Source organism: Balearica regulorum, chromosome 2 (assembly GCF_011004875.1).
Source record: "Balearica regulorum gibbericeps isolate bBalReg1 chromosome 2, bBalReg1.pri, whole genome shotgun sequence".
NCBI classification, from domain to species: domain Eukaryota; kingdom Metazoa; phylum Chordata; class Aves; order Gruiformes; family Gruidae; genus Balearica; species Balearica regulorum.
The window spans coordinates 15,952,155-15,978,058 of NC_046185.1; the positions used below are offsets into that span (position 1 = coordinate 15,952,155).

Sequence of the window (25,904 nt, forward strand, 5' to 3'; positions counted from 1 at the left end):
CGCCCAATAGCCTCTTCCGCCTCCCGCCGCTCGCCAGAGACCGCCGGAACGGCACCGCACGGACCGGGGAATGGCGCAGGCGCAGTTACACCGTCCCTGCCTTAGCCCCGCCCCGCCCCTGCGTGCCGGCGTCAATCACCCGACCTTTCGTCAGCTCCGCTGCCCCGCCCCTTGCCCTGCGCGCTGGACTGGAGCGCCGGGAGCGGGCGCATGCGCAGTTGGCTGGTTCCCACTAGGCGCCCGCCTTCTCGCGGCCCGTGGCACGGAGCGAGGCGCAGGCGCAGTGTGCGGCAGCCGGGGCCGCGGGGGAGGAGGGGGCATTTTAACAGTAAACATCCTGCCGATTTGAACGGCTGGTTTGGGCGGCAGGAAGGGCTGCGGCCGCCATCTTGTTTGTTTGAGTGAGCCGCTCGGCTCGGGGAGGAGGAGCGGAGCGGTTACCGAGCCCGGCCTCGCCAGCCGCCGCACCAGCCTCCCCCTGCCCCGGACCAGGGTAAGGAGTGGCTCCGGCCGCGCTCGCTCCCGCTGGACGCCCCGGTTCGCTGCCGCCGTCGTCCGAAGGGGCATGGTGGGGGCCGGCCGCAGCCTGGCTCTCGGGGAGCTGCCGGCCTACTCGAGCTCGGCTGCCGGCCCCCTGCGGCTGGGCACGGCCGCGCCGCTTCTTTGGCCGAGCCCTCCCGGCGGGGACGAGCGAGTGGCAGCGGGAGGGGAGGGCCCGCCTGGTGCGCCGCGTCGCTTGGGGCTTCCCGGGAGGGGCAGGACGGCAGAGCCGCCCCGGGAGCCTGCGGCGGGGCCGGGGCTGGGGGCGCGGGGCGGGGAGGTTGGGGTGACCTGCGCCGAGGTCGGGCGCAGCGGGGCCCCGTCTGCGGCCTGGCGGCGGCCCAGGCAAGACCCCGAGGTGGGGGGAGTGGGGAGGAGGCAGAGGCGGGCGTGCGCTCCGTGGTGGAGATGGTCTGTAATGCTGGAGCGGTCACACGCGCGGAAGCGCAGTGGCCTCCCCTCTTCCACGGGGGATCCGGCTCACGGGGAGGCCGAGGGAGCAGTCTGTCGGGGTCCGATGGCCCGAATAATGCAAAAGGTCCCTAGCTGTGGGCTGGCAGAAGGGTCCGCGGGGCGGCTGCAATCTGGGGAGGGGGAGAGGAGCAAAGTTTTGTCTGCCTGTCTCTTATTTTCTAATGTAATTTAACTTCTCACTTGGATACGGCAGACTCTTGAATGTTCGTGCGATCCTCACTAGTAACATGAACTACCTTCTGGGCACCGTGGCTGGTGATCTGCAAATAAAAGACCCCTCTAAAAATGCCTGCCTTTTGAAGAATTAAGATCTTACTCTAGCAGCTTCTGTGGACACTGATACAAATCTTGCTATAGTTTTCAAGATTTATCTCTGATCCTGAATGAAAAGCTTCTGTTAAATATAAACCGAGGTGGTGTGTTTTGATCAATAACAAAGGAAGTTTGGGGTCACTGTGACTAATTGGCATAGCACTGTTTCAGTGAAAATGGCTTTTCGTTAAATTTAGACACATGAAAACATTGTAAATTTGGAGACGTTATCATTTAGGCCCATGTTATGTGAACATGTGCAGTAAGCATAGGCTTTGATTAATCTCTTTCTCAGTAAAACTCGTTGCATCAAAAATGGGGAAACATCAAAGCATTAGTAGGGCCAAGCTTGCATTTTATTTCGTGAAGGTTCATTTGTAAATATTTGACCTTCTGTGAAACTTGGAAACACAAAGCCTACTGATCTAGAGTTTTAACTGGAGAGGAAGTAAGTGTGGTGGAGAGAATAAAAGGAGGAGCAAAAAGTTAGTGAGACCTACAATAAACTTAAATTACCACACAATTAAATTAGTCTTGTCTTGCCATCAGGGTTTCTGATATCATGGGATTTCCCACAGAAATCAGAATAGTTGCCTCAGTTAATACACGAGTTTAACTTCTTTGAGGCAGAATGTTAGTTATTTTTTTTTTACATTTTGGTTCTTTGGGTGAACAGTGCAGAGGAATAACTGCTGCAAAAGACAGAGTAACATAAGGAATTCTATTCTGTTATTCAACTTATATACATTTAAGGACTGTTAATACAAGGTTTCTGTGAGTTTGACTTGGAACCAAAATTGCGCAAAACAGGTTGGGATAATTGAGATAGGGCCTAAAATTAAAAAAGATTCTTTTCCACTGGATGAGTGGACATACTGAATCTAGGGGCAAGGGCAGGATACTTGCTGAGGTTTAGATATGAAAATGGAGTTGTGGGGTGGGGAACAGCGTTCATAGGGTTCAGTAATCTGAGGCTCTGTACAATAATTCTGAGTGATCTGCCTTTTGAATTAGTAACTTTAGTGGGGCACTGGTTCGAGCAATTTGATTATGTAGGTGCGTAGTACGTTGTAATTGGAAAACAGCAAATGCAGTTCCTGTAAGGAGTGGTGTGTTTTGAGCAATTACAGACCTGGTAGTGCAACCTCAGCGGTACGATTTTAGGAAAAATGTTGGCGAAAAAAACAAGACCAGGAGACAAATGGAAAATGCTGTATGCATTTATCAATGGTATGTCAAGTTGGACTAGTTCAATTTCATCTTTTCAGTAACTGATTTTGTGGACATAAGAAATTGAGGTGACTTGGCACTGAACTTCAGGAAAGCTGCAGGTGCCACAAAGAAATATATTAAAATTCAGAAAAATTAGGATTAACCAGAGAATTATAAAGGTGGTTGAAGCAAGGAGATGAAATAAAGTAGTGCTGAAAAGAGGAGTTATTAGTGGAGTTTGTGAAGACTGGTCCTATGACGAAATTTTTTTTTCAGTGGCACCAGGTATTCAGTGTGCTAATGAAATCTGCTAGTGAGACAATGTTAGTAAGTGCCCACACCAGGAAAGTTTCAGACATGTAAGAAGGGCTGTATAGTGAAGGATTATGAGTGAAAATTGAAGAACTCCAAGTACAATTGGAGGGTCAGAGTAATGCTTCTGGACTTCCGAAGTCTGGCAGGGTCAACTCTGCTGCAGGTGCACAGGATGAGCTCACTCTTCCCCAGATCACCCAGGGCTCGCTTGGCTTAGCAAAACAGAAACAGGGACGGCACAGGAAGAAAATACCTGTGTAGGGGGGGAACCAGCAGAGAAGAGAGATTGAAGGATAGCATAAGAACAAATGAATTGAAATGACTGGCTGATTTTTAAACTGTATGGAAGTTGTCTGCTGATCAGTGAATGAATGTGGTTCTGAACAAAAGTAGGTGATAATAAAGCAAACTGAAGATTGAACTTAACCTGTGATCTGGTGTGTGTGTATACATAACCTGACCTAGTAGAGTAACAGGCAAGTGGATTTAATGGGCTAGAGTTAACCACAGTCAAAATACGGTGAATATCAGTTGTCTGCAATATTGTTGTCAACTGTTTGTTCATTAAGCTTCTTTCTGAATGTCTTGAAGGATGGGACTCCAGCTACATGAGAGTGCTTTTCAAAGTTTAGCTAGTTAGCTGTTCTAATATGCACAAGGATTTTAAGACTTAATAATTGTGAATTGATGGTTAAGATGAAGTTTGTAGGTAGCATTGATCCAATTTTCTTGTTGCTTCTTTGGGAGGATCAAATACCTGATACTTGGATGAGAGCATGAAGGAGGCAGATTCTGGATCAGACCCTGCATACTATCTGTATTGTATTAGTTTTGCTTTATGGGTTCAGTTACTTTGTGTATATAATTATAGCCTTTTTTTTTACATTTCTATAGAAGGAAAAATATAAATAAGATTACACAATTGTTGAGGACCAATTTAGGCAGAGGAACCTGAGGTCAATTGTGGCACATTGAAGCAAATTCAAAGTTAATTAAAATCAAGTTTAAAGTCTTTTAAAAACACAAAGATCAGGATTTGGCCCCACCTGGTCTTGTGTGAGTATGGATTATTTTTGCCTTAGAGCAATGCAAGCAAGACCGAAAAATGAGTTCTTAGAACAAGTTTTAAGGTCCTGGTTCGAATCCAGTCAATTTCAAAAATTAAAAGTTATATTTTACTTTACAAGCTTTTTAACAGCTGTCAGCTACCCTTTTTGTTTTGAGGATTCTTATGAGTTGCTTTTGCAGCTAACAACATATGTTTTTTGTGTCTGTATGAGCACTCTGCCACTTCGAGAAACTCTTAATTCCTCTAACATTCATCCCAATCTCAAATTATGCCAGAAAATCTATTTCTTCTCCTTTTATGCCACTGCATCAGTATACTGCCCTATGAATTAAAAATCAGACAAAAAGCCTGAAATAAGGAAAAAGATTACCTGAAAAGAAGCAAAAATATCTGGAGAAAGTGAGAGCAACCATTGGGGCCTGCTTTGGGCAGTTGTGCTGATTTTCCAAACAACAGTAGCTGAACTGCTGCAGCTCAGAACCATAAAGGTGGGATTTGTACAGTTGCTGTAATCCAGGTATTACCATACAGAGCAGAGCATCTGCTGGAATTTGGAAGTGGCAGAGACTCATATTGTGACAGGAAATTAGTGCTTTGGGCAATAGAAGTATTATTAATAACAGTTCAGATTAAAGCACACTTTAAAACTATCTAGTGTGATTGTCATTGTTTCTCCTCATGTATTTTGCTGTATCAAGGCCTCATTAAGGGGTTAAGAGAAACAGATGACCTCTGTCAGAAGGTAGTTATTTTTGCTTCTGATTCACTCCAAAAGTTTTAAGTACCCTGCACATGTAGTATAATCTTCTCATTAGTCTTACAAGCAAGTTTTAGGCTTGATCCATAACTCCAGTACTGAGTGGTAGTCAAACCTAGGAAAGGCTACAAACACAGGTGACCACTTACTGTTTCTGTGCCTTTCCTTGGTGCAATGGTTTTCAGCCTCTTTCTTTGATGTAATTGCTAAGGAAGCATATGTTTTGAAACCCATTCACATATGTTAAGCCCCCTTATGGGGAGTACTTTGACTTGGATTGTCAGTTAAATGACAAAGAATTTAATGTGTCGGTTTAAAAAAAAAAAAAGTTGTGAAATCATTAGTCTTAGTGTGATCCTGACACCTCAGTTTTTTGGGGAACCTTCTTTCCTCTTAGCTATCTTAAATAGTTGTGTGTCTTAACTCTTGCATTACCCTTGCTATCTGGGATTTAAAGCAATAAGTTGTTTGTCTGAGTTGTCCAAATAGTATGTTCCAGATTTAACGGGAAACCTTCAGTATGTTTTCAGGGTTACAGTTAATTATATTTGAAGTTTTGTGAAGCCCATGCTACATGTTTTAATGATGGTAGAACATTGGTGAATAATTGTGCCAAACTCCATGAATCAAAGTACATTTTTTGCAACTGTTTTTGGAAGTTTTTAGTGGAGTAATACAAGTGGTTTTGTTAACCGTATATTTATGTTTTCCCCTGTTACATCTAGAGGTAATTTACAGGCCTGCTGTTACCAGAGCAGTGTATGTGTAGCAACTCAAGATGTCAAAATGCTGTGCTGCAAAGTTATGTCTCTGCATATACAAAAATATTGTGAGGCCTTTGAAAATGCACAAGGGATTGAATAATCTGCTGGCCTTTGAGCCAGTGTGATGTCTTTCAGAAAACACTGAGGGGGGACTAGAATACCTTCCTTTTGATAACTTTTGTTGATCACGGCGACTTCCAAATTTGTTCTGTTGTGCTTCCTAGAAAAGCTTGCTTATGGCCATCTTTGTGCAGTGCTCTCCACACAATCTCAACAAGTAAAAATGGCATTTTAACTTTTTGTTAATCTGCAGCTTTGTTGTGATTCAAAGCTATCAGCTTCATTCCTAAGAGTAGTTTTAATTCTTTGTACCTACTGTGTTAACTCGAGCTGAAGCTGAACATGACCTTTATTTCCTTTAAATCTCTCCACTGTGTCCATTCTTGGTTGGCCATTCTCAGTGGCCAGTCTGTCATTAAGACAGATAGGCTTGATAAACAGTTCTGTTGTCCAAACAACTCCGTTCTGTTGCTTTCATCATCTTGCATGTCGAATGATACCTATGAGCGGGTACAAGTGTAGAGTATGGTACCACTACAAACATAATTGTCCTATCCCTTTCATTCCTTCAACTCCCATTTATTAAAACAAAACACACACATACCACCTTCCCCACCCCCAAAAAAAGAAAAACAACCCGCAAAAAATATATTATTGGCCTTTATTTTCAGCGATCTACCCTTAGATCTACAGTATTTAATTTGTTATCCAGGTATCTAGTGGTTGGCTCTGCTTTCACTGAAGCATTAATACCAGTGCTTCTTTTGCCCCTATACTTATTTTTCTAGAAGTCACAATTGTGCTCCTTTTTTGTGAAGCATACCCTATAAATATCAACAGATCTACCCCAGATGCTTTGAAACTTGTTTCTCTTACCTGCAAGTAAATTGGTATGGTTTAGGAATTGGCTTCCTGAGAATCTCTCTCTGGCTGTCATGTTTGCCAATGCCCTGCGTTCCCCGTTTGCTTAGAAGTTGTGTTGGCACGCATTTGGGAAACGCCGGGGGTTTTTATGGCTAGAAACTGATGTTCCTCGCACTGGTTCTGCCCGAATTAAACTGCCCTGCTTTTACTGTGAGGTTTCTGTGCTTCCTCTGGCAATTTTGCTGTAGGCATGGAGGAGGGAAAAACTGAAATGCACTTGTTGCATCTCTCCTGTTCTTCTCTTCCACTGCTTTTTCCCTAGTTACAGACATTGCTGGAGAAAAAGCTGTTAGTGGAGAATCTTCTACCTCTTTAAAGCAAACTTTTTTTTCCTCAACTTGCAGTTGAACTGAATCATATGCTTACCTCATGCATGAAACTGGCATGTTTAGATCATAAGATATCATGCTGTTCTGCTTCCCTGTAGTTTGATATGTTGGCATCTTATCAGCTGTAAGAAGGTAGTTGCTAGATGTGTAGATAAAAGAAAGTAAAAGTCTTTCTGGTGAAGGAGCAAGAAGAAAAAATAAATCTTCAGGAAGTTTGGGATAATGCAGTCAATTTTCTTACCATTTTTATCAACACGAACAAAAAATATGAAGCGTTAGTAAGAGGATTATGAAACGGAGAGCAGTCTGTTAACAATGAAGATATCACTGTACTTTCTGTTTAAGAAAATATGGTGAAGTCTGAAAAGTTTAGGACTGCTTATTTTATAATGGTGAATGTTTTACTAAAACAATGTAGAATATATACTGATATAGTATAGTAGTAGCTACTAAATTAAGAGTAGAAAGAAATGGAAATAGTAGAAAACTACTGTGGACTGAAAACTGAGACATGTTTGTTTGCATTATATGAGTTTGCTATCATTACCATAAAGTTTAATATATTCAAGATTTTTTTTCTTGCCGGATGGCAAACAGTTTAAATTATGTAAATTGTCTTTGGTTGCTGTTCTTCCTGCTTTATATTTCCTCTGCAATAAATATATATGGTATATTACATGGCCACTGCTTGTAAGTGTTGGCTTCTTAAATATTTTATACAAATAGTCTGACCTTAATGATTGAAAAGCAAGCACGTGCTTTCCTTACTGTGAATAAAGGGTGTGTTTACAAGGATGTTCCTCATAAAAAAAAAAAAAAAACTAGAGGGAAAAAAATGTTTTGCCTTTCTCTTTATAGGTTTGCACTTTGTTTTAGACATCTGGGACCATGTTCTATGCCCACTTTGTCCTGAGCAAGCGTGGGCCACTGGCCAAAATCTGGCTGGCGGCCCACTGGGATAAGAAGCTAACCAAAGCCCATGTTTTCGAATGTAATTTGGAGAGCAGTGTGGAGAGTATCATTTCACCAAAGGTATCTATTTTACACTGATACAATGTTATCTTGTAGTGAAAAGAAATTGTGTGTACAGGTGGTAGTTACTATTTGGGTCACTGAAACAAAATTCTTATTGTTGCTATTGTAAAGGGTGGAAAGGTCTGTTCAAATGTGAAATACTCTTCAGAATCAAAGAGTCAATAGAGTATTTTCTTGTCAGCTTTCTAATGCTAATGTATCATGCAATTTAGTTACAAAATGTTTTGCTTTGTATAAATGGAGGACTTGTATCTTGATGTACCCTGCATCAACTAGAAGCAAATGTTTGGAAGAGAGGAAAGCCCAGGCTTTCGAAGAACTAACTTTTAAAGGCCATATGGTGACACTCTTTCAGTGCTGTTGTTATTGGGAGCTATAGAAATAATACTTAATATATTCTTGTGTATGCTTGTGACCAAAGTTCAAAGCCTGTTTCTACTTAGCTACAGCAAAAATATCTGGAGCATCACAGTAGCTTGTAATGTTACTGGTTATATAGGATAGTTTTCCATATAATAAAATTACTACATTGTCATGTAAAAGCCTTGCTTTTAGTCTCTGGTTTTCTGGGAAGTGAATAGATAGCAACAAAACTGAAAGAACGTAACGCTTCAGGATGGCTATTGTGAAACCAGAGGAAATTTTGAGGAACTTGGGTTTTTAAATGTGTGTGTGCGTTTAGGGTTTTTTGTTTTTTTCCTTTCTACTAAAGACAATGAAATTTTCCATTTAAGAACTAGTGGACGGATATGGTTGTGACTTCTGTCACTTAACCAATGTCTGAATGTCTTATAAGAAATACAGCTATTTGAAAAAGAAAGAAAACTTATTTTTATCTTTCCTTTTAGTTGATACAAATATAACAATGTTTCTATAATGCTATTCTGGATTTTGGAAGAACTGCTAAGTATAAGCAAAAAATGTGTAGTACAATCACACAGAGACTTAGTATTCCACAACAGTGATTGGCTTCAGCGTCAGCTCTGGAACAATTTAGGAAGAGGAAGATAATGGACATGGATTCACTAATGACCTGCAGTGTTCTTTTAGAAAAAGGAGAAATTGATAGGCACTCTTTCATGTATTTCAAGTGTGTAACACTTTCATCAGCTGGAATATTAGAAAGAGAATAAAAAATTTGAATTCTTAGAGTTTGAGGTTAAACCCTGTATGGCTTAATCTTTCTGGGAGACAATTATTCCATGTACCCTTCAACACAAGTTTCATGCTCTTTCAGACTAAAGTAATTAAGAAGAGTTCTTCCCTGGAATTCTTTTAAAATCAATTTTCTGTTCCCACAGTAGACACTTGATTACATAGTAAAGCAGTGAGGTTAGAGAGGAAAGGAACTTAAACTTATTTTTAATGTGGCAATGCTTTTTATTGACACCCCACATCTTGTACTGTTTCTCTTTGTTTTTCTCCTTAACTGCAGAATGGAAGGTGGAGAAGTAACAAGTAACAGTTTTTAACCAAATTTTACTTGACCAAATCATAATTTACAGCTGTCCAAATTTTTGTATTTTTCACTTTTTTTTCACAAAATAACAAAGATGTCAGAGAAAGATGTGGTAAAATGGGTTAAATGGTTTTTGTCTTGCCACCTTTTTTTTTTTTTTAACTAGACAGCAGTATTTGGGAATTCCTGGAGTGACCTGCTATTAATTTACTGATACTTGCCAGGTCATCCCTAAGTAATACATAGAGTATCATCTAGAACTGTAGACTTTGCATTCTTTCTTTCTTCAGTTTTCTAGTGATTTTTATACTTGTTTTGGATATTTGATGTTATTGAAAAACTCATGCAAAGCTGACTGAAATATCATTAAAGGACAAAAACAAAAATCTACATCTAATTCACTGATTGTGCAACATGTTTTTAGGTGAAGATGGCGCTTCGAACCTCAGGACATCTCCTACTAGGCGTTGTTAGAATCTACCACAGGAAAGCAAAATATCTTCTTGCAGACTGTAATGAGGCTTTCATTAAGATTAAGATGGCTTTTCGTCCAGGTATCTGTCTTTATCTAAGCACTCTCTGAAAAGTTTTGTTATTATACCTTCTTAATAAGTATCATTATATACAATTCTACCTTCCTATCTCTGTAGAAGAATTTATATAAAGTTCTACAGGATTACAAGAGAAGTTCTTTACTGCAGCTTCAGACTGGCAGTATGACTGAGTTGTATGCTGAAAAACATCTTTTAATTGAATTCTGAATGAAAACTTTTCCTATTAGTGCTGATTCAGTAAAATCACAATTACGATTTTTGGCTGTTGTTGGTGTATGATGTTAAATGGAAATAAGCTGTGTGGTTTTTACCTTCTGTCACAAGTCTGAAAAGGGGCAGCTGCATGTACTAAATAAAAGCACAGATGGGAGCTTGTTTCCATAAAGGGTAAATACTGCCTTGCCATGAGTTACAAAAGAAACATAGAAGTAAACTGGTTTTTTACCACTTTGATATTTTGGTTTCTGGAAATAATGTGAACTCTAATGTGCACAACAAAGATGTTTTCCTTTTTGTATGTGTGACATATAACTTCCCCCTCTATTGTTGCTTACTCTTAAGATATTTCCATGAAGATAGGGAGCCATATTAATACCTGAAATGACTTTCCATCCGGCAATTAATTACTTGGCTTCCGTGGCTGATAGTTTTCTTTAATTCTGGCCTGGGAAACTTTTTTCCATCTGGACTGTAGCTATGGCAGTGATGCTGCTGGATAGTCACAGCTGCTGAATCATATTCTACCTTTTTAAGTTTGTGAGTGTAATAGATTTAAAAGTTGAACTTAAGGAAGACTTTTTAAAAAGGGCAACTCTTGAAAGCCAGTGCAACAGTAAATTTGAGGAAAGTTAGAGTATATAATGCCTTTATCTTCATTTCCTGATCTTCATGTTGTGATTCAGGCATTGAACTTTATGTAACTTCCAGTGGCAATTTGTTGACTGTTGCCAGTTTTGTGTTTATTATTGCATTAACTTGTCTAGGTGATGAGAATACATAAATTTGTCTAATTTCACAAGGCAATCTGTTTTCCCAATTTTCCCACTCCCAACAGAGTGCACGTAGGTGAAGCACCTTAAAACAAGATGTCCAGAAAGTGGCATGCTGACCTGAAACAAGTTGAGGCACTTGTCTTTGTTCTCACTTTATCACCTCTGTGGCTTAGCTATTGTCTTGATCCTGTCTGCCTTGAGAATCATTTACTTGTTTTATTTTGAGCAACCAACAGGTAAAAAATATTGGATAGCCCTGAAAGGATGGACTAGATTTCTTCATTCCTAGCCAAGTACCAAGATGAGTAAACTACAGACTGATGCTTGTTCCTGGTCTCTGTGGACAGTGGTTCTTTGATTATCCATTGCAGAGGGGAACACAGTGGGTAGAGTGTTTCTGAAGTATCTGTACCTCACAATTGCCTGTGTTGTGTGGGTCAGAAGGCAGAACACAGAGCTCAAATCTTCTGCAAGTTACAGAAGGAATTGAACCTGCATTTCCCACACACTTTCAAGTGTCCTGACCTCTAAGCCTTTGAATAAAAGAGAGGCACCAACTACTGGCACTGTTTGTGTGATGCCTAATCTGATAGTCATGCTCTGAGAATACCCACTGAATAGCAGATTAAGCATCTCGGGAGGATAATAAAAGGTATGTATGTGGTTTGGGTAATCCAGCTCTTTTAAATGCAGAAGCCTAAGAGTTTGTGTGGCCCATGTACAGTCAGTACTGTGCTGGGACTTCCAGAGCTAATTGAACTGACTAAATGGCCAATAGTAAAGTAGTCCTCCTGTGTTGCCACTGTTTTACCCAAACCAGGCTGCTGCGTTGCCGCTGCTTTACCCAAACCGAAATATAGGACTAAAGAGCTCATCTGGGGCATCATGATAAAATGATTTCGTAGGAGGTACCTGCATAGTGTTGTGATGAAATATGATGCCTGTGTTAGCTGCACAGCTCTGCATTGTGCTACACAAACATTATCAAAACATTATACAAAACAGTACAAGGGCTTGAGGGTATGTATTTTAAATTTAGACTGATTCTCAATACTAACATTATCTAAGATTTCTTCATAGGTGTCTGGCATCGGCTCAGTTCAACAATTTAAAGACAAGCTCATACAGAGAGAACAATGCTGAAGGCAAGGGAAAAACACTGTCCTTGTCAGGAATGGGAACTCATATCTGAGTGTTCTTCTCTGCAGGGGTTGTCGATTTGCCTGAGGAAAACAGAGAGGCTGCTTACAATGCTATTACCTTACCTGAGGAATTTCATGATTTTGACCAACCACTTCCTGATCTAGAGTAAGCTTGGTTTGTGTTTTTTTTTATTTCCATGCAAATGGTGTTTGATTTTAGCTGAGGAGAACCTGGTTTTAAACAGCAAACTCATTGCTTAATTTAAAAAAAAAAAAGTCTGTAGGTAGCTTGTATTCTTAAGTCTTATAATATACCAAGCAAGTACACAATCATCTTTGTATTGATTTTAAGTTCATAGTAGCATGTCATTTTAACCAAAGTTAAAGCTGTTCTTACAGAAGCTTTTGAAAAACTCAGATATGTATTATAATTTTTTTTTTTCCTATGCAAGGCACTCTACATCACATACATTCTCAGGTTAGGATTAGTTTTATGGAAAAGTCCTTGTTGACCTTCTGTAGTGGCACTTTTAATTCTTAAAACTTTGATACTAATGGATTACTTGTAAACATAATAAGTTTACAACTTGAATAGTTCTTGATCTTTAAAATAAAATGATGTTGCTCTTTTGGATTATTCATAATGGAATTTCTGGGATACAGTTTGCTTTACTCTGTTTTTATTTGGTTTATATTCAAATTAGATTATATACTAATTTCAAACTACATAAAAATTCTGTGTTCTGCTAAGAAGCTTACCTGAACACACCACAGAGCGTTAACTTGGTACTGTTACTAGATATGCTTTTTGATAAATTGTATTCATAACTTTTGAAGTTGAAGCAGGGGAAATCTGTTCTTAGTTATTAATTTGGCCTTTAAAATTAGTGACCCCAACGTAGCAAAGAGTAAGAGAGGTTACTGATACGATTCCCAGAAGCTAATGCAACTTCGATGATAGTTTTCAACCTTGAATGGTCTTACTGTTTTAAGTAGTGTTTTCTATTCTGTATATACCATCAGCTTTTTCATTAACTGACTTAAGTGTATAGTGTATGTCTTAGGAACTGATTTCATTTATCTAAGCAACCTTTATCTGTTGGTTGGTTTTGGTTTTTTAATGCAGATGTTTAATAATTACTTTCTATTTGTTTAAGTGATATTGATGTGGCCCAGCAGTTCAGTTTGAACCAGAGCAGAGTGGAAGAAATTACAATGAGAGAAGAAGTAGGCAACATCAGTATCCTCCAGGATAATGATTTTGGTAAAAATCTCATATGTTATTATGTGTTACTTAAGCTAGTTTTGATAACTGTAAAGTTACGGTTTTGCAATTACTATGGAATTCCCACAAAGTACAAAACAAATTAGATCAAATGTGCTGTATTTCCATACATCTAATTTTTAGTTTGTACATGTTCGTTTTTCCAAAAAGCCTGTTGTCTAATATTCAGCAAGCTTCTAGCTGCCTATATAAAGCTGAAGAATATTCAGTCAGGTTCATTAATGAAGTGCTATGTCAATTACAATTTTCAAAATGTGATGTGAATGTGAAGTCAGCCACTGCTTTAATCATAGGCATGTTTTCAGTCAGAAACTGTTACAAGATTTCTAAAGCTGCTGAAGCAGTCAGTGGTGACTAGTTTACTTCTTTCAGTATCTTTTCAAGGACAGCGTTCGAAGATCTGAATCAAAGCCCAAAGGCAGTGGTATTTGAATATCTAGCTTCCAGAGTACATAATGTAATCCATAACTCAGTAATCTTTTTGAAAGTATGATCTAGGTATTCATGGTGGTGTTGATTTGGTATTGGTTTGTTCTCTGTACATGAAGCCTAATCTCGAGGCATAAGGTACAACTTTTTTGAATTCTTTGGAATTCTTTGGTTTCGGTGCAGCTAAAATTTAGTACGATCTTGCTAAAATCAATTCAAATAAGTATAATAAAATGTTTTGAAGAGGAAGTGTTTATAATTGTTTGAATAGTATTTTCACTATGGTATTGCTGGGCATAATTCCTTACATCTTGTCATTAAGTCTGTAGTTAAGATAACTTGAAATGAAGTTTAGTCTTACATTTGGGCCTTTGCTGATTGATTAGCTAAGTCTCTTGCATCTTGGTTCTTTAGCATTTATAACAGTGAAATCGTATTCTTGCAGGAGACTTTGGGATGGATGATCGTGAGATGATGAGAGAAGGTAGTGCATTTGAGGATGACATGCTAGTGAGCACCAGTGCTACCAATATCCTACTGGAACCTGAACAGAGCACCAGTCACCTCAATGAGAAATCTAATCACCTGGAATATGAAGACCAATACAAAGATGATAATTTTGGAGAAGGAAATGATGGTGGAATATTGGGTATGTTTGAGAAATTTGGGTTTCCTCTGTCCTACCTTCTGCTTCAATAATTAGTTCTTGGGGGATAGGGGGATGTTTCATTTGTTGCCAAGGTTCCCCCTCTAAGTTTTGCCTTCAGCAGTGGAGTTCTGGTTTGTGAGTGCTACAGCAATACAGATGATGCATAGCATGTGAAGTGTTGACACTAAATGATCTTTAAGGTCCCTTCCAACTCAAACCATTCTATGATTCTGTGATTTCAAATGAGGTAAAATTAAATCATCCAGAGTTTGTTCCGTTCTATATGTAATGTTCTTTAGAGAAGAATCAATATGCAACTCTTCTTGTTCTTTTGACTCCTTCCAAGCGTTTAATTAGTATGTTGAGAATTGTATTGAGTGCTTCTCTGAAGTGCGAAGAAACCTAGTAAGATGCAAATATGTGGCAAGTGTGTTGTAATAAAGGTTATCTGTAAGCTCAAAATTTGAGCTGAAATGTGCCTTGAAAAAGCACTTGTAATTGCTTTTGTGTCGGCATTGAGAGTGTAGGTTTCTCTAACCTTTGCACTGTCTTTATCTGTGTTGCCATAAATTTGTCTGTACTTCTTTATAAATTTGTCTATATTTGTTTCATGAACATGCAGATGCAAAACTGATTCTTTCATATGGTTATTTCAGATGACAAACTTCTCAGTAATAATGATGGTGGGATTTTTGATGACCCACCTGCACTCTCAGAAAGTGGAGTGATGATGCCAGAGCAACCTCCCCATGATGATATGGATGACGATGATAATGTGTCAAGTGAGTATGATCTAGGGCTAGATCCAGAATTATTTGTTTTCAACTAATTTGAGACCCTAATTCCTTAAAAACATGTTTCAAAAGTATGAAATGTGGTAAAAGGTGTGAAGGAGGGGATGAGAAGCATGGCACAGTTTCTTAATGTTTTGACGTAGTGCAAGATACTTGTTCTAATTGGCAGTGGGCGGACCAGACAGCCCGGACTCAGTAGATCCAGTTGAACCATTACCAACTATGACTGATCAGACAACGCTTGTTCCCAATGAAGAGGAAGCTTTTGCTCTGGAGCCCATTGATATAACTGGTGAGTAAGCTACTTGAGGAATATTTTACTTGGGTCATCAGAGACCACCTTAGCTCGATGGAGTGGAAATGAATGTCTAGCACTGCTGCTGACTCTGATTCTCAGTTGGAAGAGAAGCCAGGGACCAAGTGCTGAATTCCTTTTATTCTTACAGTAGCCTTCCAGTATTTTCCAGGTAGGTAGCTTAAATTGATGGTCTTGGAGGATACTAGTTTGTAGTTTCTGCAGTCTGTGTGTAGTGGCATGATACTGTAGCTTTGGATAAACATGCTAGTTAAAATACAGTGAGTTGGAATTTAACTTATGTCTTTAATTCTAATACAGTATCTGTAGTGCAGCACAATTCTTGGTAATGCTATGTTTGATGGCCAGGAGTGACCGAACTTCAATGAATTGCTGAATTTGGGAGATACATCTTTGTATTTGAACTTCTTTGTCTCTCTCTCTAATACAAGACACTTTCTTATTTTAACTGGTACTGTATTTGGCTCATTCTAAACAGATCCCTGCTTTATTTTAAAAAAAATCTGGAAAAAATGTAGTTTGTCCTGTGTTTTCAGACTGAACTCCAAGCCCTGATTAACTGCTTGGCCAATTAAAAAGCCCTAGCACTGCCCTCTCGTGGCAAAGTGAGCAACAGAGGTCCTAGCTAATCAGCTGGGACCAGCAAAGATAGCATTTGCCAGAGCTTCAGGGTCTGCTGCAGCGTGCCAGGCTGTAAGCAATTTACAATAGAGTCATTCTAGAGCAGGATGAGAGATACAGGTAAGATAAACACCCACACTTAGGCTGCCAAAGCTCACACAGGACTTAGGGGAAAAAGTTGGTGTGGTATTTTGACTTTGGTCAGAGGGAACTTACATCTTGGGGGTTTGCTCCAGAAGAACACCAGCCTGTCGAGCAAGCTATGAGGGAGGGAGGCATGTGCAGCTGAGGACATTGAGGCTTAGGGAGATTCAGTAGAACTACAAGTATACACAGAAGAATTTGTAGGTTATGGGACAGCAATCATAGTGTTTGACCTTTCATAGTTCCTTCTCCCAAAGCTAACATTACCTTGGATTCTTGAGGCAGCTTTATCATGAGCAAGTAAGACCTATAGAGAACCTGCAAGATTCTTCTACCAAGTGGTGTCTGTTTGATCTAACGTTCATTACTTGCTAAAAATCTCAACAGTCAAGGAAACCAAAGCAAAGAGGAAGAGAAAGCTGATTGTGGACAGTGTGAAAGAACTGGATAGCAAGACTATTCGAGCCCAATTAAGTGACTACTCTGATATTGTTACTACTTTGGACTTGGCACCTCCTACTAAGAAACTGATGATGTGGAAAGAAACTGGTGGAGTTGAAAAGCTTTTCTCTCTGCCTGCACAGCCTTTGTGGAATAACAGGCTACTGAAGGTAATGTTTTTTGTGCAGGTTCATTTTTAAATGGACTATATTCAGGATTGTGGCTCATATATATAGTAAATATCAGCATATGAATAGTGATATAGCGATAGCAGTATTCATCATTTAAAAAAAAAACCTCATTAAAACAACTAAGATAACACCAATGCTTAAAATATTTCAGTTACAGAAATAAATGGGTTTTTTTTAATGTTACTACTGTTGGAGAGCACCTTAAAAAGTGGGAAAGGAAGATGGCCCATAATTACTTGATCTGAAATGAAATAAAGGACACTGAGATCTACAATAGTGAATAATGTAACCTTTCCCCTTTAGCTCTTTACTCGTTGTCTTACACCCCTGGTACCAGAAGACCTAAGAAAGAGAAGGAAAGGTGGAGAAGCTGACAACCTTGATGAGTTCCTTAAAGACTTTGAAAACCCAGAGGTTCCCAGAGAGGAGCAGCAGCAACAACAGCAACAGCAGCAACGAGATGTCATTGGTTTGTGTCTTGTCAAAGATGCTCTGCTTTCCCTTGGAGCTTATTTTTCTCTTTTGTTTGTCCTTAATATTAAGTCACCAAAGATTATGAATGAAGCAAAGAGCTTTATAATGATTGTTTAGCTTGATATACAGTCTGTGACTTGTAATAGTGTTTTTTTTTCCTAGAAGTCACTTAGAGATTCAGTTTGATCCAGTGGATTAAATGGGGGTTGGACTGGGTTGTATGCACATCTGTACCAATTCTGTTTGTCACTGCAAAAACTATGCAGACTGCTAAGAGTGCTCAATTCTAAATTAACAACAGACTGGACTTGGTTCAGTTTCAAATTACATTAAAGTATATACAACTGGGGTTTTTTTTGTGGAATATAGATGAACCTATTCTGGAAGAACCAAGTCATTTACAAGAATCTATGATGGAAGGCAGCAGAACCAACCTGGATGAATCTGTTATGCCACCCCCACCACCTCAAACAGGTGTTAAACGCAAACTGCAGCAAGTAGAACCAGAGCCAGTGTTACCTGTGAGTAAGATCTTTTTTCTTCTTTTTTTTTCTTCTTTTTTTTTCTTTTTCTTTCTTTTTTTTTTCTTTTTTGAGAATGAGAAGTGGGTAGTGTCTTTGAGCAGGAAGTGACACACACTTGAGGCACTAGCTTTCTGTGGTGTTGTGAGAGATGCTGGAGTAGTATCAGAATCTTTGTCCTTGGGTAGTCTTTATGGTGTTTTTCTTAAGTGAAAAGCTTACTGAAACATTTGAAATGTAGGTAGGATTAAGACATGGCACTGTTTACTCCAGAAAAAGTCTTGAAGGAGTACAGTGTGTTGCCTACAAAGATATCAAGTTCTTCTGCTTGGCAAGTGTATATGAAGGGCTTTTGCTGATGAAGAAAGGATTGTGCTAGCTGCCCAAAATTCCTTTTAAAGATAGTGCTAATGTGCCAGGGTTACGGGTTCAAAGAAAAACTTTGACCTTTAGGAAAGATTTCCTAGTAGACTTGGAAACTAGCTTATATCTACCTCTTCTGTAAAAGCTGTGATGCAGTGTGAAAGGAAACCATGTTTGTGAAGGGGAGAGGAAATGGACAAAATGAAAGGTGTATTTTTTTCTGAACGCTTACCTGGTGAGAACAGTGCTGGTTTAGTTCCTTCATGCTTGTATTGCAAAGAACAATGTTTTGATTTTTTTAAGATGTCTTGTTCCAGTGAGTTAAAGTGTGTTCATGTAGCACTGCATCTGCTTACGTGGGATTTTAAAGCTGCATGTGCTGATCCAAGAAATGAGATCAGTATTTTGGATGGTAGACTAAGTGAAGTTATTGGAAAGCCTTTTTCTTTATTGTGATGTCATAATTTCTGGTTTGAGTAGAATCTAAAGGATTAAAAATACATGTATGGACAGCAAAACAAATTGCTTCTCATTTTTCAAAAATGAAAAATTCTGAAAAATGACTAAGATTTAGAGACCTGGGATTTTGTGAAACTGGTTTGTAGCATCAACATTCTATTGTAAAAGCACCAATAAAATGATGCTATTGGTTTAACTGTATTATGTACTTTTAAAGCATCCAACATCACAACAGCTGGAAATACCACCTGTAGAAATGCCTCCAGAGGAGCCCCAAAACATCTGCCAGCTAATACCAGAGCTAGAACTTCTGCCAGAAAAAGAGAAGGAGAAGGAAAAGGAGAAAGAAGAGGAGGAAGAGGAGGAGGTAAGAACTCTATGTAGAAAGGGTTTGTGTGTTTCCCAGCACACTTTGACTCTGGATTCATTAAATAACATAAGTCCTTACTTGGGAAATGATAACCTTTGGAAATGTAGATTTTTAGAATTATTCTATGACCATTTTATATTATTTATATTATTCCATTTTATACATTGCATATACATTCCTGTTTGAACTAGAGGGTTCTCTTGAATTAGAGGGTTCTGCTTGGTCTCACACATGGTTGGATTAAACCACTCTATTTATGATGCCTTAGACAAGAAGTTCTGAACTTAGTTTCATGGTTCCATTTTAAATAGTTCATGCCACTTAATAAAAGTAGATTCTTGTAAGAAAACCATCCATGTCTTAAAATGCGATAACTGCAGTTGTTTCTTAGCTACAATATTTAATATTCTGTGGATATCAAAACAAACTTCATTGATTCTTTTTATTTTACACCCAAAATGCATAATATTAAATTAGTTTTTAAAAAACTGGTTTATTGTTGGAAAAAGAATGTATCTGGACATGTGAAGCTTTCTTCTGTAACAAGTCGCATGTACAGAGATTGGTCAAGATTATTTTCATAGCAATGTAAAGAGCTGTTAGAATAAACAGAATATTTTCAGTTTGAAGGCACCTACAACAATCATCTAGTCCAGCTGCCTGACCGCTTCAGCATATTGCTGGATGTAGAGGAATGTTATTTTAAAAGTAGTACAATGAAGAAATACATGCTGACTTAATTTTGAGAAATAAAAAAATTGGCCAAACAGTTTTTCTGCACAGTTTGAGGTTCTTGAGTTAAGACTGGAGACAAAGCAGATACTGCTTGCATGTGTCGCTTACGCGGTGATTTTTTTTAATTGTTGATTTAAAATAAAGTTCTTATTTACAAAGCCATATATAACACACCTTCCATAAACAAGTACTGTTCTGTGTGGGTGTTTGTAACCACTCAGCTCCCCATGTCCTGTGAAGCAGCTGGCCCTCGCAGCTTTTAGGAACAGCCTACTTTCCTTCTCAGTGGTTCCGTTTCCACAGCAAAATGAGAATGTCTGGCATTGATAATGTTTGCCAAATAAAAGCATTGTTGATACCATGTCCAGTACTAGCAATCCCACATTGCACTGAAGTGTCTTTTCTCATTTAGCTGTCATGACTGAACTTTTGTTTTACTAATTGTCAGCATAACATTTTGAGGTACAGTCATAGTGGCAGGCAACCGTACTATGGTACATCAGCTTACACGTGTCTTCCTTTGTCCTGCTTCCTCCCTCTCCTAGATGTATCCTGTGACTCAAGTTGTCTAGACCTTCTGGCTTGATAAAGAGAAAAAGCTGTAGTGATATCTAGAAATACCTCTTTCATTTCATAACTCAGTGGATTAAAAGATTATTGTTTTGTAAATGTGTGAATTTTGACTGCTTGCAGGAAGAAGACGGCACAGGAGGTGATCAGGATCAAGAAGAAAGGAGATGGAACAAGAGGACTCAACAAATGCTTCATGGACTTCAGGTACACATGATAATTTACTGTATGTTAAAGTAGCTTTTGAGTGTGCCTACTGACACTTTTGACCTGAGTTAAAAGGTTAAGAGCGAGCTTTCTTTGCAGTAGACTCTACAGACTTAAAATAATAGTTGTGCATTAGAGGGAGAAAAAAAGCTTGTAATTGATTAAATCATAATATAATTGTCACTTTATTCCAAAGAACATTTGTAGTAAAATTGTTCACTTAGCTGTTTTTCAACCTTTACGTCTACATTTGGTGTGCAAGTAAGACTCCCAGAAATTCAAATTTTAAAATAATTGGGTTTGATTGTGGTTTTAATGAAACCTTAGCACTGCTGACTTTGTGTTACATGACCCTAGGCAAACTCCATCAAGGTCTAGGGATAAAACTATTTTACAGGATGTTTATTCCCAGCTAGGCTAGTTTGAAAACTTCCATGCTATGATAAGCTGAACCTACAACAGCTGTGGGAATCTGGCTGAGGCGCAGCATTACTTTTCAGTGTGTGGCTTCAGTCTGCACAGACAGATAATATTTTTAGGACCGATTCTTGCTTGCTAGAACTAAAGAGCTTTTTTCATAGAATCATAGAATCACAGAATGGTTTGGGTTGGAAGAGATCTTAAAGATCATCTAGTTCCAACCCCACTGCTGCGGGCAGGGACACCCTCCACTAGACCACGTTGCCCAAAGCCCCATCCAACCTGGTCTTAAACACTTCCAGGGATGGGGCATCCACACCCTCTCTGGGCAACCTCTTCCAGTGCCTCACCACTCTAACAGTAAAGAATTTCTTTCTAACATCTAATCTAAATCGACCCTCCTTCAGCTTAAACCCATTCCCCCTTGTCCTGTCACTACACTCCCTGATAAACAGTCCCTCACCAGCTTTCCTGCAGGCCCCTTCAGGTACTGCAAAGCTGCAATTAGATCTCCCTGGAGCCGCCTTTTTTCTCCAGGCTGAACAATCCCCACTCTCTCAGCCTGTCCTCATAGGAGAGGTGCTCCAGCCCTCTGATCAGCTTCATGGCCCTTTTTTTTTATAAGATAATTGAACATGCCTAGTATACACTTGAACTTCAGTGCAAACTGCTGTCTGTTTGCATGTAGGTCTCTGTGTGTGTATTTCATATATTCTTGGACTACCTTTGCCTTTCAGTCTAGTTTGTGGTTCCTACACCTTTCTTCCCTTAAATGTTTTGGCAGCTCCTGAGATTCTAGTGTCACTGAACTGTTTCAGTTCCATTCTCTAAACTGTTTTTGTTTTGCAAAGTTGTCCTCATTTTTCTGTGAAATTAATAGGCTCTGTCTCTGCTGATAAAAGCTCATTGTCATTATTGTATCTCTGAACTCCTGTATAGTGGATTGGGGTGGGAGAAATGCAGCTGAGTGTTCAGTAAATTGAGATTTTGTAGTATTTTGTGTTCTGTTAAGTTTCTCAAAAATGATATAATCAAGAAAAAGCTTTACATTTCTGGAAAATACTAGAGTTATCTTAAGAATTTCCTGCTTACACTTCTAAACAATGAAACCTTAATTTTAAACTCATAAATAGCCTTTATGACACTTAAATACACTTAAATTTAATTAAAGGTTACATTGTAAACTAATGTGATTTAAGTTAGTTCTTTTGCACATCTGCAAGAACTCTGCTAGTTTAAGTAAGATTGTTTTAAAGCGTTGTTGTGGTTTAACCCTAGTAATCAGTAATGACATAGCCGTGCTCCCACCTACCCCCTGGTGGGATGAGGAGAATTGGAAGGGTGAAAGCAAGAAAACTCGTGGGTTGAGATAAAGACAGTTTAACAAGTAAAGCAAAAGCCACGCAGGCAACCAAAGCAAAACAAGGAATTCATTCCCCACTTCCCATGGGCAGGCAGGTGTTCAGCCAGCTCCAGGAAAGCAGGGCTCCATCATGCCTAACGGTGACTTGGGAAGACAAATGTCCTAACCCGAATGTGCACGTACCCATCTTTCCCCCAGCTTTTATTACTGAGCATGACGTCATATGGTATGGAGTATCCCTTTGGTCAGTTGGGGTCAGCTGTCCTGGCTGTGTCCCCTCCCAACTCCTTGTGCACCCCCAGCCTATTTGCTCCAAAACAAAAACGTTTGCTCCCATCCAAACCATAGCACAATGTGAGCTACTGTGAAGATGATTAACTCTGTCCCAGCCCAAAGCAGTACAATTGTTGCTGAAAAATAATTTTTAAAGTATACAGATGTTTAGTCAGTAATGTTGCATAATGTTTTTCTCTCTGAAAATCATCACGGTTTCTGAAAAGAGCTTCAGAATTTTCTTTGGACTCTATCTAGCTTTTTTTTTTCCCAATTCTTTCTCCCATATGCCCAAAAGAGCATCACACTGGATGGCTGAAACATTAAGTCTGTAATGAGATTTGAAGTTAAGATCTGTTTAATATAAAGTAATTTGGTTTGGCCAGCCTAATATCTTTTCATCTAGTAGATATTCCAGAGCAGACAGTTCTGTTTTAAATTGAAGACGTCAGTTGTTGTTCCAGCCAGCAAACAGATGTATTTTTCTGATTATTTTTTTTTATATTCTGGCCAAGACTGAAAAAACTGTAAGCGACTTTGGGTACTTAGTTTCAGACAAACAGCATTTTTAGAAATAAGCAGGCTTTCTTCTTGGGAAAATTCCATATCTTTTAAAGAACCTTAGCTCTTGAAATTTTGTTTTAAACAATAAATCTTGCTTATTTTTCTTTTGAGAAATAAAACAGGGGTTTTTGTTCCTATTTAAAAATTTGTCCCATAGTCAAAAGAGACTGCTAGCTGTTGGTGCAGAGAGAAAATCCTGTGCTATACTACAGTGTTTCTGGAATATGTGACTTGCATGGATTCAAGATTGATTTTTCACACATCTCTGGGAAGCCTACTTGGTTTCATTTAGATAAGATCCATATAGAAATATTTTTATGTACGTGTTGAGTCCATCCTAGTCCCTTGCAGTGTCCTGGGGGTGACAACAAACAGAATCTTGCTGATGGACATTCTTGGTGAAATGTAGTTCTCTATTTAATTTGTGGTATCAATGTTTGTGTTTTTCAGAGAGCTCTTGCCAAGACTGGAGCAGAATCTATCAGTTTGCTTGAGCTGTGCAGAAATACGAATAGAAAACAAGCAGCTGCAAAATTCTACAGTTTCCTGGTACTTAAAAAACAGCAAGCTATAGAGCTGACACAGGAGGAGCCTTACAGTGACATCATTGCGACACCTGGTCCCAGATTTCATATTATTTGAATGGTTAGCTGCAGCAGAGCTAGTGTTCGTTTCACTAGTGCGTACATGTATTGCCCCATCTGTAGGGCCCACAAGACCATTGCAGAAAATTTAGATTTTATTGTCTGTATAAAGTCCTTGGTTTTCTTTTTGGGTATTTTTGGTTTTTGTATTTTAAATTTACCACTTTAAATCTTTAGTGAAACTGCTGGGTGGGTGGCTTGAGTTCCAACTGCAGAAACCAGACAGCTCAAGGACCCAGATGAAGATTGTTTTAACAACTCAGAGCAGATGTGTGCAATATTGGTGCATGTAATGTTGAGTATCAATGAAAATGTCTTACAATAATTTGACTAGTCGATTCAATAGTGATATTTTTAACCTCTACAAGTAAACCTGAATGGCCAACCTATTTTCTGATTAAAAACTTTGCCAAACTCGTCTAAAATGTTCAGTCTGCTTCTCATAGTAGTTTTCGTCCCCTTCCCTAGATCTTTGTGCATACAGTGGGTCTCTTACAGCTGCCAATATGAAAGGTAGTGCCTGATATCGCTGGCTTGCTTTGTCACTGCGTTTTTGCAGTCAGATTTTTGTAGCCCTTGATGCTAAGGGGAAACGGGTGTCTGTGGAAAGCACTTCCTCTATGTGATACTATTACGTACATGAAAGGACGGAACATGTGTTAAGCATTTTAGACGAAACATTCCTTTTCACTTATCACCTCATTACGGTCCACTACTGATAATGGCTAATTACTGTTAATAAGCATCAAATGAAAACTCTGGTCATTTCATTTAAACCTTTAAGATATCAAAATGCTTTAGGTTTGTTAGAGCTGTATATAAACTCCAGACTTTTTAAAACGGACTTCTAGATTGTAAATTATCTGATTTTTATTAAGCAGACATATGAAGATAAGAATAAGAGAAGTTGAACAGATTGCTGTTGTAAAGATGCTAAATTCATATACCACCTGTACTGAAAGGGCAACAGGCTTCAATATACAGTACAGACGGGCACAGTTCCACTTAATTGTGTAGTGTATTAATGGCTTTTTGGATATATTTATGGTTTTAGTATCGATTCTCCCAATAATGCACACTCCTGTGTTCAAAACATTTTATCAGTTTTGCAAAAGAAGTCCCATTTGATTTTACTTAAAAGAATGAAGCTTTACTGTTAGACCAGGTAGCACCAGAAATTATGTGAATATGTTGATTATGGAAACCTGTCTTAACTTTTTTTAGGGCAAAATTATTCACACTGAAGGTTCTGGTTTTAATGTTGGCACTTTTGTGAAATAACTTTGGGACTCTGAAATTTCAGTGTATACTCAACTGTAAAATTATGTGAATGTTTAAAAAATCTGAGACTACATGATGACCATGTTTTAATAGTCCTTGAAAAACTTAATTGTATAAAGTTACTGCAGCTTTATTTTCAACATGATGTGCCTGTAAAACCATGATTTTCCCCTTTGTAAAAAGAGACATTGTAGATAACTTGAATGTTTAATTATAGAAAAGGTCATTAGTTTCTTGTTACACATTTTTAGTCTGTTTTTGTTGCTTTTCAAGGTTAATATTCTTGAAAATAGTTGATGCTGTTATGTATAACTTTTCTAATAAAAGTTGTGTTATAAGCTGTTATGAATTAGCTCTGTATCTTGTTTGAACACCTTTCAGTTATGTAGTAGGGACCTAGCGGTTAGGGGTTGCTTGTTTTGGTTTTAGGAGTGGAAGTATAACGATTTTAGCTCTTTGAGAGATTTAAAGCCTGAATATGTAAATAGATTTCTTGCCATTAGGAAGGGTTATTCCACTGGCCATACTGTGGTTTAGTTCAAGCGTTCTATGCTAGGAATGTCTGTGTGGAAAATTAGGGGAGACTGTCTATAAAATGTGATTCATCTCCATGCCAGTCCCTTCGGAATGCCAGAACATATCCAGCTTGAATTCTTTTAGCTCTGCTGTTCCGTTGCTTCTAGAACTGCCTCTGCTGGGTACCTCAGTGCTTCTGAAGTTCTGTGCTCTTGGTAGATCCCGCAGAAGCAGCGCGTCTACCGTGGAATCGCTCTGTTACAGGCAGAGCTTTCACAGAGCCCAGGGTCAGGAGTTCTGTCAACGCGAGCTGTCTGGAAGCTGACAAACCAGCCT

At 38.9% G+C, this 25,904-nt stretch overlaps 1 protein-coding gene across 1 annotated transcript; it reads left to right on the forward strand.

Moving 5' to 3' along the window:
* Window positions 1–282: 282 nt before the first annotated feature.
* Window positions 283–25,397, forward strand: RAD21 (RAD21 cohesin complex component). The gene is made up of 14 exons (XM_075743450.1): window positions 283–493; window positions 7,615–7,788; window positions 9,675–9,804; window positions 12,005–12,104; window positions 13,096–13,202; window positions 14,098–14,301; window positions 14,958–15,083; window positions 15,265–15,387; window positions 16,564–16,787; window positions 17,112–17,277; window positions 17,652–17,803; window positions 18,843–18,992; window positions 20,424–20,507; window positions 23,578–25,397. The coding sequence occupies exons 2-14, from the start codon at window positions 7,645–7,647 to the stop codon at window positions 23,767–23,769; spliced, it is 1,902 nt and encodes a 633-aa protein (XP_075599565.1). The 5' UTR covers window positions 283–493; window positions 7,615–7,644; the 3' UTR covers window positions 23,770–25,397.
* Window positions 25,398–25,904: the final 507 nt, after the last annotated feature.

Excerpts from the sequence above, each read along its gene's own strand:
- RAD21 (XM_075743450.1), top strand. The coding sequence starts at position 7,645 with ATGTTCTATGCCCACTTTGTCCTGAGCAAGCGTGGGCCACTGGCCAAA. Across the intron at positions 17,278-17,651 it reads GCAGCAACGAGATGTCATTG|ATGAACCTATTCTGGAAGAA; the intron begins GTTTGTGTCTTG and ends TGTGGAATATAG. Across the intron at positions 17,804-18,842 it reads AACCAGAGCCAGTGTTACCT|CATCCAACATCACAACAGCT; the intron begins GTGAGTAAGATC and ends GTACTTTTAAAG.